The sequence below is a fragment of the Charadrius vociferus genome, unplaced genomic scaffold (genome assembly GCF_000708025.1).
Source record: "Charadrius vociferus isolate BGI_N301 unplaced genomic scaffold, ASM70802v2 scaffold94, whole genome shotgun sequence".
NCBI classification, from domain to species: domain Eukaryota; kingdom Metazoa; phylum Chordata; class Aves; order Charadriiformes; family Charadriidae; genus Charadrius; species Charadrius vociferus.
Window position 1 is genome coordinate 419,603 of NW_009648031.1, and position 13,082 is coordinate 432,684.

The 13,082-nt window shown below is 36.6% G+C and overlaps 1 protein-coding gene across 1 annotated transcript in view; it reads left to right on the forward strand.

Annotated features, from left to right (window-relative positions):
• DMD (dystrophin) overlaps positions 1 to 13,082 on the forward strand; it is a 927,929-nt gene that overhangs the window by 13,601 nt on the left and 901,246 nt on the right. The window contains exon 5 of the mRNA XM_009883534.1: positions 8,711 to 8,829. Within this exon, the coding sequence (XP_009881836.1) occupies positions 8,711 to 8,829 (119 nt within the window). The remainder of the gene's footprint in view (positions 1 to 8,710; positions 8,830 to 13,082) is intronic.

The window sequence follows — 13,082 nt, forward strand, 5'->3', positions numbered from 1 at the left end:
AAGATTGATGATGCCATCAATAAAATAGGTAAACTAAGACACTCTGAGTGTTCAGGAGCACCTAATTCGATCCTATAAGAATAAAAAGCCTTCTATAGAAACATTGAGGCCTAATTTGGTCACTCTAAAATGCAGGCAACTACTTGTTAGGTGTCAGAGTGTCTCGGCTTCGTGCCTAAAGTAGACAGTTTGAATATACACTTGATTAAAGTTGATCAACGCTGGTTTACATGAAATCTCAAAGAAACTTGGTGTCTCACACATCCTAAGCTTTATGAATATTTTGTGGTTTACCTACATAGAATGACAAGCCCTCTGAAGACAAACACTTCTGAAATTAGCTCCTCTGGTTTCCCTGTTTGATTCCCCCCCCCGCCTCCCCAGTTCTTCTGTTCTATTTCTTTCTTTTCCATTTCCTTGTTCTCCATAAAATTTGGTTCAGATGTTCTTTTCTTTTTCCTGTCTTCCTCTGAATTTATTTCTCCATATTTCATTAATTCACCTTTTCCATTGTCTTTTTTCCTCCTTCTTTACTATCCCTTTCCACAATACCTTTTAGTACCTCTCTTTCTCCCAGCAATTTTTGTATTGAAATGGGCTCTTGAAGAAAAACAAGATTTGTTGCTCTTCAGAACAGCTGCACTTGTCTTTATTGTTACTTAGGAAATAACCTAGTACATATATAACATACAGTGGTGGAAAATTTAATTTTTAAAGGTTTAAAACATGTTCCTCATTCTTGAAAGTGAAAAGACTTTCACGTTTTATTTGTCAAAAATAGTCTTTACTGCAACAAGTAACTTTTCCTTTTGACACTGAAGTCTTTGAGTTTAGCCCTTCCTTCAGGTGTATTTCAGAGGTAAGCCATAAGCCTTCTGTGTTCACCCTCAGGCTGTAATTTGTGTGCACTGTCTTCATCACATCTGGATGTTCTCAGGAAAAAAAGCAGAATTAGTCAGAGAAAGGGCTAGCCATAGTTTGAAGATCTGGTATGATAATGAACTAATATGGTTGACCTGGTGCCGGGTGTGTGTATTTTTTGCCAAATTTAGTGCTATTCCTAGACTGTCTGCTACTAAAAAGAACCCAAATAAAACAAACAAAAATCTCTTCAACACTAAAAGAATGATGCTAGCCAATTTTTTCCATAGTATTTAGGCTCCCCAAAAGTCACAGATTTCCTGGTAGCATTAAAGTAATTTCTTTTTGATATCTACAGGAATCAGTCTCTCACAATATGCAAACATTAAATTTTCTTTTCTAAACTCAGTACTATTTCATTTCCTTAAAAACAGTGTTTCGTAATACTTTTATGGTATAATGTTAAGAATGGTTTGTGGCATAAAGTAGGAAGCTATTAAGATCAGTTACTACATGCTTTGGTTAGTCCTGATGGGTCTAAACCACACTAGTACTTTTACAATTAGATTTTCTTTTAAAAATAATTCAATCCTTTTTTTATATAAATTCATCCGAATTACACTGTATTCTCTATATCTGAAATATGGGCTGAGTGCTCAAATTTTTGGGTTGTAACTTACTAGAAATAGATCTAATTAATATTCTACTTTTAGAAAACACTACGTACAGTAAGTAGGAATTTTTTTAGTCACACTGTTTTACTGTGATTTTAGGGAAATGAAATTAACTTTTTTGCGAACTTACCTTTTTGCAGCTCACAGCAGATAATGGCAAATAATTCTGAAGGAAATACATATAAACTTTAAAATGCATAACAGTATATATTATCTTGTGTTCACAGTCATTTTTGTGTCTTTGATTTATCCTTCAACAGCTATCGTGTTCAGCCTAAATCTACAGCCTCTGTTATATTTTTGTTGCACTAGTTTTGTCTGTGGGCAGCTTCTTTTGAGGGTAGGGAGGGGGGAAGGAGAAGAACAGCAGGAAGAAGTCAACTGAGTAGATAGAGATGAGAGACAGACTTACATCTCTTCTTGGTTTTGGTATTAACACACTTTGGTGTTGCTACTAACAATGTAATTCATGTGTCCATCTGGTCTTTAAAAAGAAAAGAAAATGACACCTCAGCCTTTCTTACATCATGTTCGTGTGTCTTTCTAAGTATATAGTTAATTTGATTGCTAAGTAGTATTTACGTGAGTAAATTTATGTGAGGCTAAGTAATTGTGGGAAACATTTGAGGACAAACACTGCATTATAGAAAGTATCATTATATTTGTCGTAGCTGAGGTCCTCATTGTCAAGGAATAAACACCTTGGAAAGTTGTTACACCTTGGTCTTTCTTCTATTTATACCACAGTTATATTTTAAGTGTCTGCCCTCCAAAAACATCCTAGATAGTACTAAATCATCTTCACTCATGGTTAAGGTACCAAAAGCTCAAAAATGGAGGGGAAAAAAGTTAAGGCAGCCTTGTTGAATTCCCACAACAATGTATGTTCAGAAGCACAAGACTCCAACTCAGAAATTCTTTAAACTCCCGAGACGTTGAAGGTTTGAATGCTATTATTAAGGAGAGGATACAAGCTTTACATGAATCACCCAAAAGATCTAATATGGTTCCTTTTACTTTGATGGTTGATAATAATGAAATAACTGCATGTCTTAGTAAAACAAAACCAAACCAATCTTTAAAAAGTGGTGATATTCTCATTTCTTTTACATATTTTCAGTGATTGGTAGCTGTGGGGTTTTTTTCAGAGGTTCAGACAGTAGCGTGTAATTTGTATCTGAACGAATATTCTCAGCGCCTCTTTGAGGCGGTTAAAAGAAAGTAAGAGACTAGCATGAAGCGCTAACTATGTAGACTTAATACACCGTGAAAGCAGTACTCTCAGTGGGATGCTTTATCTCTCATAGTCTTTTAACACACCATTCCCTTGCTTACGGCTGCTTTGTGTTGACCAGATATATCTTAATGCCCTTTCTCTGACATTTTACAAAGAGGACACTTTGAGTAGATATTCCTATTTGTATAATCGCCATCTGTCTATGGACAAGTCATTGGCTGTGGAGTGGCAACATTACCCTAGAAATATACAGAAACTAAAATATTTTGCTAAGGAAGAGAGGTCAGTCCCTACTTCAGACTCTAGAACACAAAGAGCTTTCCCTGTTTACCTCTTGCAATCTTTTTCCTCCAGGTGGGTATCAGAGGGAGCTTTACCTCTTTTCTCTAACTCTATTGAGACTTTTTTTTTTTCTTCCCCCTGGCCCTTTTATCATTATTTTGAAGTGGGAACAAGTGTCATTCATTAGCTTCTGCCTTGCTTCTTTAAAATGCTTGAACTTAGGCCAGGTGACTGCCTTAGAAATGAGCACTTTACTGCAGCTGTTTCTGCTTCAGGATGGCAGAGTGGGGAGGGGAGAAGGTAAAAGGTATTAAAAAGAAGTCCTGGATTAGGGAAGCAAAAAAATTGTCTTTAGTAAGTGAACAGAAAAGTAGAAGCAAAAGGAATGGTATGATAAGGTATGAAAATACTTTTATTGTAACAAGTCGCTTATGCGGCAGTTACTGGCTCCTGGTTTGTTTTAGTTGTGAAAGTACTGAAGACATATACAAGATTTTCTTGTATGAAGCTAGAGCAACAACAAAGCCACAACTTTTCTCTTGAAAAGGAGATGATAAGTTTTATGATCTAAATGTGGCTCCCTTCTACATCCGCTAATTGAAAGGTTTTGTGAATTAGATTTGTAAGTTGCTCTTTTGCTAAGTTATCTTATCCTGATTTTAATAGCATTATAACTTTAGCTAATACAGTTTAAGAAAATGGTCTATTAAAATCTGCATCATGTTCCTTTGTGATGTTCAGAATTACCTTTGTGTAATTATTTTTTACCAAAAGTTACGTAAGTTATAAAGGTTGCTGTTTTAAAGGCTTGTGATAATTTAGAAATGAATCACTTCAGAAATGCTGAAGAAATGAAGACAATAAATCCTGTGGTCTTAAAGTATTTTCAAAATGTTTCACTTCTTTTCTTCAGAATTCTCCCTCTTTTCTCACTTTTCTTGAATTTTGCAAAATTCATTACCTCTTCAGGTTTCACAACCATATGCATCCTAGATGAATTAACATCAGGTTCATGTAGAAAAGAAAACTTATTTGAATGAATAAACATGTTCTTTAGTAAGTAAAGAAACCAACCCCTAGAAATTCTGTTTTTTTTTCTTCTTAACAGATTATAGTTTTGTCGAGGTTTATTTAATTATAATATTGATATCTGCAGTTGTGAAAACCAGCTTTCTGGTTTTGACAAAGATTTAGCAGGTGGTGTCTCAGGAAAAATAAGAGTAAACTTTGAAGATGTGTCTCAAAGCTCTATCTCTGATAGGGTCTGCAGCTGGGAACAGAGCACTGTGGTGGGATGGAGTTACTGGATATAGTTGTCTGCGGTCTCTTAGTTTTGTTTTGTTGCTTGCTTTAAATATGATGGTAACCTGTTGATTTTTGTAGTAACTATGGTTTGTCTTATCCATGACTTTAATTTCTGCATAGAGATCTGTCTGGATTTGTTTGGCCTTAGCATACTCTAGATTCAATTTTCTTACCCTGGCTGATCTATTTCCAACATAAATTATGTAACTGGGGGATGCGGGGGCGGGGGGAGTCTCTTTTATATTTTATGACCAAGTATTTTCCTTGCAAATATATTTTGGTCTGTTTTCTTTTTTTTTTTTCGTTTTTTTTTTTCCTCTCCTTTCTTTCTGCTAGTTATAGGAAAGAGCTGCAGGTACAAAAATTACCTCATGTTTGATATAAATTTTGATTTTACAATACACAACTTCTCCATTTAAGCCTTTAATCCTTTCAATTTTGACTCTCCATGGTCTTGTCATAAACTAATACAAGATTAGTGCTTTAACCTGATCAGTGAATGGCTAGATGGAGTTCAACATGTTCTAATTAATTCTAGCTTTTTTGAACACGTTTATGCTTTTATGTGTTCAGGGAGATGAGTGAGGTTCGCTAGTTATGTCTTCTTGGCTTTACTCCCTGTCAGACATGAACCAAGCTGCAGACATGAGAACAAATTTTGTTTCCCTTTGTACAATTTGAACAATACCGAGAGTGCAAATAAAATGGAGTACTGATTCTCCACCTTCATTTCTTTTTCTCTACTATTTCATACCTGCTCAACCCTGTATTTAAAACTTTTTAGAAAGCTAATAATAGTTGTTATTTGAAATTCTTTCAGTGTTGTTTCAGGGATTTTTAAGAGCTATGTGCTGTATACCACAATTCTTAATCTTCTAGGTTGTAGTACCTCCTGCATTCATACTTGGCAGTTATGCTGTGTAAATATACCCAGTGAAACATCTAGATATGTCGCACTGAGAAGATGATGCTTCAAGCTGATGTTATGACACTGGTATTCTAGTAATGGTGCTATTGAAATGTGTATACTCAAGTACGCTTTCAACAAATGGAAAATCTGGCAAGTTAAATTGCTGTTGGAGTAGGGAGAACTTTTTGAATTTTTACTTTCTTTTTAAATTGAGTTGATGCTTGTCAGATCTGAATTGCAGTAGGTGGCTATATTCTTTTAGGTTGTATTGGAATCTGTGCTGTATGTACAATACTAAGAAAATTCGTAAGAAACCTGTCAGTGACTTACTGAAGCTTACTAATTCTCTTTTATAGCTGTAGCTCAGAGGGTTCAAATTTTTGCCATCTGTAGTAAGTGTAAAAAGAGAGATGCTGTGTATGCTCTACACTGGCACACATATATGCAGTAGAACTAATAAGCATGCAAATTCAACCGAGCTGCTATACAACATGATGCTATCTGAAACTTTGTTATTGAAACTTTTGTGCTTGAGTGCTTATGTGGGATTTTTTTGTTGTTGTTTTTTTGTTTATTTGTTTTAAATCATTCTCTGTGTCTTATATTGACAATCCTACCTAAACAGAAGATGAAAAAAAAAAGTTGGCCTGTCTGGACACATTAACTGAAAAATATTCTCCTGGATTATGCAATTGAGAAGTTGGATGAAATTGAACATCTAAGATATTCTTAATGATGATGGAGGTTTTTCAAGAGGAATAAGACAATATTTTTGTCATTCCTTAATAAATAATTCTAAATGTTATTGTTCTTTCCCAGTGGAGTCTTGACTGGTTGGAAGAAAGCATGTTCCTGTATCTTATATCACCAAACGAGTTATGATTGTGTGAAGATAATGCGTTGCTCTGAGCAGCACAAGTGTGATTAGAACTTCAAACCAAATCCCTGCAAAAACAATTTTTGGGGGGCAGGGGGGGAGGTAGTCCCTCGGATATCATTCCTTTCTTTCTTTGTCCTAAAAGCTTTTGTCACTGGATAATCTTTTACACCCTAGTCTCTGTGGTATTTGTGCAACACATCCTTGCAGAGTGTTTTAAGAAAGTCAATAGATAGCTTTGTAGTTACTACAGTATTCTCTTTTTTGCTAAATTTGATGTATAAGCTTATGCCATATGCCAGCCAAAAAGTGTTAAATATGGAGAGAATAAAGAATTGAAGAATATCTGTATACCTGTAGAGTAAGGTATCCTATGCCATATGCTAGCCAAAAAGTGTTAAGTCTGGAGAGAATAAAGAATTGAATATCTGTATACCTGTAGAGTAAGGTGTAGGAGTGTGGTGGGTTGACCAGTCAGCAGCTGAGCACCCACACAGCTGCTTGCTTGCTTCTCCTCCTGCTCCCCCAGGACAGGGAAGAGAATAGGAAAAGCAAAAACATGAAGACTCTTGAGTCAAAATAGAGACCATCTAATAAATGAAGGGAAGCAGAATAGAAAAACATGTGACGCAAAGGCAGTAACTCAGCATCTCCCACGAGCAGACTGATGCCCAGCCAGTCTCCAAGCAGCAGCCACTGTGGAAGACAAAACCCCTCAGCCCCCTCTTCCTTTATGCCAGTATTTATTGCTGAGCGAGTTACATAGTATGGAGTATCCCTTTGGCCAGTTCGGGTCACCTGTCCTGGCTGTGTTCCCTTCCAACTTCTTCTTCCCCAGCCTACTTGCTTAGAGGAGTGAGAGGTGGGGAAAAAAGGGAAGGTCTTAATCCTGTATAAGCACGGTTCAGCGACAGCCAAACAATTGGTTTGTTATTAACACTGTTTTAACCACAAATCCAAAACACAGCATCATAAGGACCACTATGAAGAACATTAACTCCATCCCAGTCATACCCAGCACAAGCATGATGGAGAAAATCGTGCAGACATAATCTGTATTCTGAAAATGCTTGTGTTCTAGTACACAAACCAGTCTATGAGATCACAGACTTAACGCATTCATGACTGGAAATAGAGTTTATCAGCTCTTAAGTTTCCTATCCCTTCCCCATCCTACCGGCAGCCAAATTTAATATATTTGAAGTTGTTCCGCATGTGGGAAAGAGAAAATTCTATTTTTAATTACTGTTTAAGAAGCTTTGCATAGAGAAGCAAAATACTTTAGAATAACTTAATTGTTACTATGGAAATCACTCCCCTCTCAGAAAAAAAATTGGACAGCAAAGGTGCATAACTGGGAATATACTATTACATAAATGGCATTTTTCCTTTGATCTCTTGAAGTTAATACAGTAATATGTAGTGAACATTTCTGCTATATATTATAATTATGGAAGACTGTTTAAAATGAACTTCTAAAATTGATAAATATGTAACATAAATCTGTCATAACTAATTGCAGCGTTTCAATTTGTGTAAGTGACATACTTGATTTATCTGTAGGTAAAATTATGTGTTTAAGTGTTTTCTGATTTAGGACACTGTATCAAAGTCACAATTATTGTAGTTTTTCTACATATTATATGCACATTCATTACAGAATACCTGATTAAACTTTTTTTCCAGAGTGCCTGATAACAAATTTGATCTCCTAATGGATAACTCTTAGATGAAATGCCAAAGATCACAGTGTATTAACATTATTTATATTGCATATAGCGCGACTGATAATACAAGGGCTCAGATAGCGTATCTGACCAATAATTCAGTTTTGGCTGCTTTGCCTTTTCTTGCAAGAGCATTTAAATTGTACTGTAGTTCTTTTGCTCCTGTCAGCTAAAACCTATCATTGGACTACAGTTTTATACTCATCTGAAAAGTGTGTGGTTTTCTAAAGGTTTTGGTAAGAAAAGTGTCATGGGCAACTATGTGTACATTCCCAGGTCATGAATTCTTGAACCTGTTTAAATCAGGTATAATACTGAGCTGGGAATCTTGGAAGCCATTACATTCATAGAAAGAGGAAGTGAGGTGAAGTGAAAAACTGGTGGCTGGAGATGAGGAAGGCTGCAAAATGACCACAGCAGTTATCTCTCCCAATTGACCTGACATGGGCCAGTCCCAGTGTGCACAGCTGCAGCTCATGACCCTTCTCTCCCAGGCACTCTTCAGGACTAGAGGGGGGGAGCAAGCCCGCAGTGACAGGAGCAGAATGCTATGGGGTGAAAACAGGCGGTTTGGGGGAGTGAAGTGATAGGCTGTTGGAACTTAGTGAAGAATAAGAAATGCAGTCAATGTGATGGTGATGGACATGGATGAGTATAGGATGCAAACCCATTAGAAACCAAGCTTCGTTTGTTTCAGCACTGAGTGAACAATTTCTTTCATTAAGAAAATAAAAAAGTAGTAGCTGATGGTGATGGATAGCTATAGAAATATGTAATTAAATCATATTACGTATTAAAAAAAGAAGAAACTTACCGTTCCTCTTATTTCTGCTTTAGACCAGATCTATTTGATTGGAATGCTGTTGCTTCTCAGCAGTCATCTGTACAACGATTGGACCATGCATTCAACATAGCCAGGCAACACCTGGGCATAGAGAAACTCCTTGATCCTGAAGGTTAGTAGAAATTATGTTCTTTTCTCTAAGTAGAAGAACAATTTTCCCATGCATTTGATTGTAAATTTATTTGCCTTTGCACAAGAATTTAAGGTTTTGCAAGATAAATCATGAACTGAAGAAAAATCTGTTGTTTACTTATGTTTTAATGTTCACTTTGTGCTCTTTTCAAAGAAACTAAAAACTGCCTGCATGTACATGCTTTAAAGCATTTTTTTTCCAGCTTTAGGACCAGAGTTTTAAAGTGTGTGCAATGAATGAGAGGTATCTCAATACGTAGCTGATTTGTTTCAAAGATTTAGAGCATCTGCAGCTTTTATATCTTCTGAAAAGATCATGAGTTCAAATTATCTTTTAATACACAACCAAAATGTATATTCAAACTCTAGATGCTCATATCTTTAAAGTATGACTTATGCGTCTTCTGTATATTGAAATTTTATCAGGATGACATGACTTATATCATGACATGACTTATGTGTAATAGACTTGCCTGTTTCACCTTAACAATATATTTTCTACTTCCTTATGCAGTCATGTTTGAAACGTTCCTTGTTTCCACGTGATCTTTTTAATTTTCTCCATTTCTATATGTTCTCTACCCTATTTTCTGCATTGCTGAGAGCTGAAGTAATTTTCCCTCAGAGAATGTTTTTAAATCATTCTTTACTACAAGGTCTTGTTGAACAGCTATTGTATTTTCTTTTTATGTATTTATACTTATATACAGACTGTGTTTCCACACCGTGATCCATATGCTATATTTCCATACATTTTCCCATTAAGCCAATAATAAATGCAATTTCCTATGCGGTTTTGCTGTTCTCGGTGTCTCACCTCATGGTGAGTTTCTGATGGGAAGAACCAGAATTTATCAAAATGTAAAAATTAGTCTAAAATAGAACACTGGGTCTCGTAATATGTAAATATAGTAAGGCATGTCTCAAGATTGAACTAATAAGCTTGTATCCCTTATATTTACCCAGGAGAAAGGTATGAAAAAACTGCTTATGCTGTAGTTGAATATCATAAAGCTCTCTGCTCTGTAATCTTACTGCTTTGTAGGGTGAAAAACGATTAGAGGAGATCAGACTCACAGAATTTTCAGAGTTGGAAGGGTCCTCTAGAGATCATCTAGTCCAACTCCCCTGCTAAAGCAGGATTGCCCAGAGCACGTTACTCAGGACTGCATCCAGGCGGGTTTTGAAAATCTCCAGAGAAGGGGCCTCCACAACCTCCCTGGGCAGCCTGTGCCAGTGCTCTGCCACCCGAACTGTAAAGAAGTTTTTCCGTGTGTTGGAACGGAACTTCCTATGTTCTAACTTGCACCCATTGCCCCTCGTCCTGTCACTGGGAACCACCGAGAAGAGTGTGGCTCCATCCTCCTTCAACCTACCCTTTAGATATTTGTAAGTAGTAATAAGGTCTCCCCTCAGCCTTCTTTTCTCCAGGCTAGAGAGTCCCAGCTCTCTCAGCCTTTCCTTGTAAGGGAGACGCTCCAGTCCCTCAGTCATCTTGGTTGCCCTTCGCTGGACTGTCTCCAGCAGTTCCCTGTTTTAATTCAGGGTGGTGACGTTTTGCCCTGTGTAGAATTAGAGGAGCATCTCAAGCAGTTCTCACAATTGGAGCAGCAAGTAAGATTTGAGAGTTAAAGATGACAGGGATTTGCCACCTGATAGGTGAATGCTTTGAGAGTGCCTCTTGAGTATCCATCTTGCGTGCAGTCAGAGAGTTCCCCTTATACTAGCAATGTATGGGGTATTTGTAGTCAGACTTGTGGAAGAAATGTACAGTAAAACCAGTACAGCATTGCTTGCTAGTACGCTATCTCTCATCTCTAGAACTGAATTGGTGTGAACCACTGGAGGAGGAAGAGGCTTGCTACATGCTAAAGCATGAGATGCAGCTTGTAAGCTCTGAATGAGATTGCAATTTAAAACTGGGTTGCACAACTGAATAGATATAGTCATAGTCTTTGCTATAAATGATTGAACTTTCTTCTTCAAATAAATTAGTGAATAAGTTATTTTCTGTATGCAAAATTCACTTTAGATTTGACATTTTATTCTGGTTTTGGCAAAGATACTTGCAGTTGTTTAGCCGACAACTAAAAAACTCAAACATTGTTGCTTTTCCAAATGTCTGCTGTAATTATTTGCTATTCAGTGCTGTAAATTGTAGTGCTTTCCCCCCACCACCCTCTACAAATAAAAACCTGCAAACTTTTCCAAAGGAAGAGTAAATTTTGTACCTATTTGAAAATGTATGAATTTGTGAAACTGTAACAATTTGGTTCACGATAATAAATCTGTTCCCAGACTGAAAAATAGAATTACTAGTGCATAAGTAAGGAATCATGTTTGAATATTCCAGCATACTACTTCTGTAATTTTACTTTGTATATTTATCACCTCTCCTAATTAGATACTCAAATATCTCTTAAGAGCATGTTGTATAACAACACTGTTCTCTGGCTGTTAACTTAATAAAAACTGCTAAGTGCTACTATATTACAACAAAAAAGGAGTATGCATTTTGTCAAAACAGCACACGTAAATTGTGAACACTTTTAAGATTTGTTTTTGTTGATTAAATATTTGCTGTCTTGATATTTTGAAAATATTATGTGGAAGGGAAGTTACTATTCAATAACGCCCTATTCTTCTGCAACCTTATACGGTAGTCAAAAAAAGAAAGGGTTTGGGGTTTTTTTTGTGTATTCTGAAGTTACCGATGATTGATAAACTTTAAACAGATGACTAGGGAATCCATCTTATCAATTACATTTTTAAAAGTAAATAGTTTTATTCAGCCAAACATTGGTTTTCAAGGTTATATATGAAGTTCGTTTGTTTCTGAGGTTGCTGATATTTCAAGTCTGTCCCATGAGAAGTAGTCAGTCTGTTTTGAGGATATTGATATTTTAAGTTTGCCCTGTGAGCAGCTTTTAAAACATCATTTTGGAATTTGATCTGCATTTCAATCACCAAAGTGGCTAAGATATGGACCATGTTTAAGTATTTCCTGTACAAGCCACGTTGTATAAGTTGCAAGGTTTTGTATTTTGATTTGTGCAGCGATGACAGTTCTTACTATTTCGCTCATTGACTAGTAGGAATGCTTTTTTACATCAGCACTGCATCTTCAAGCAGGCACTTTCATAAGTTTTTAAGCAAGTGAACTTAACAAAACCTACCCCAGCCAATTATATTTATACTGATGATGGGTGCATCTTAAAACACTAGGCATCTCCTCTAAAAGGCATATTCTGTGTCCTTGCATCTTCTTGAGAAATTCTTATTTTATACACAGGTCCCAAAGTAGTTTGACAAAATTGTTTTGTTCATGTTTTGATTGATTGACTTTGTATCTTGTCTATGAAACTTGATAATGTCTTCACATGTTATATAACCCTACTAACTTCCTCTTAAAAATAGCACAGTGTATGTCTTCCTGCTTATAGCTTTCCTCTAAAGAAAATTAGCTGATTGTGATTAATCAGGTGTTATCTGAAGATACTGTGTTTTGATATAAATTCAAAAAAAAATAGGCTACATAAGCAGCATAGAATAAACTCTGCAGACCTATTCTGCAATCAGAATGTTCATAATGTGGGGGGGGGGGAGGGAGCAAACAAACTTATGTGCAAGAATAAGATATGTGGTAGGAGCTTTATTCCAGCCTTTTCCCTTTCTTGTTCAGACAGAAGAGGTGAGAAAGTGGCCCCATTCCACAGTAAAAACTTTAAATATTTTAACTGTTGTTTTTTTGTTTTGTTGTTGGTTGTTTGGTTTTTCCCTTGATGTTGAAGAGGTGCACATAAGGGATAAATATAGCATAAGGGATAGATTTTCTTCCTCTTCTCTGTCATGAAAAAGCAGTGGAAGATTCAGCTCTATTCTGGTTGCAGGAGTTCAATGTGCTTTAAGTTTGCCGATGATCCTAAACTAGGAGGAGCTGTGGACTCCCTCAAGGGTAGAGAGGCCTTAGCGAGAGATCTGTATAGGCTACAGAGCTGGGCAATCACCAGCTGTATGAAATTTAACAAGAGCAACTGCTGGATTCTGCGTCTGGGACAGGATAATCCTGTTTATATGTACAAATTGAGGGACAAGAGGCTGGAGAGCAGTCCTGCGGAAAGACATCTGGGGCTTTGGGTCGATGGCAAGTTGAATATGAGTCAACAGTGTGCCCTGGCAACCAAAAGGGCCAGTTGCATCCTGGGGTGCATCAAGCACAGCATAGCTAGCTGG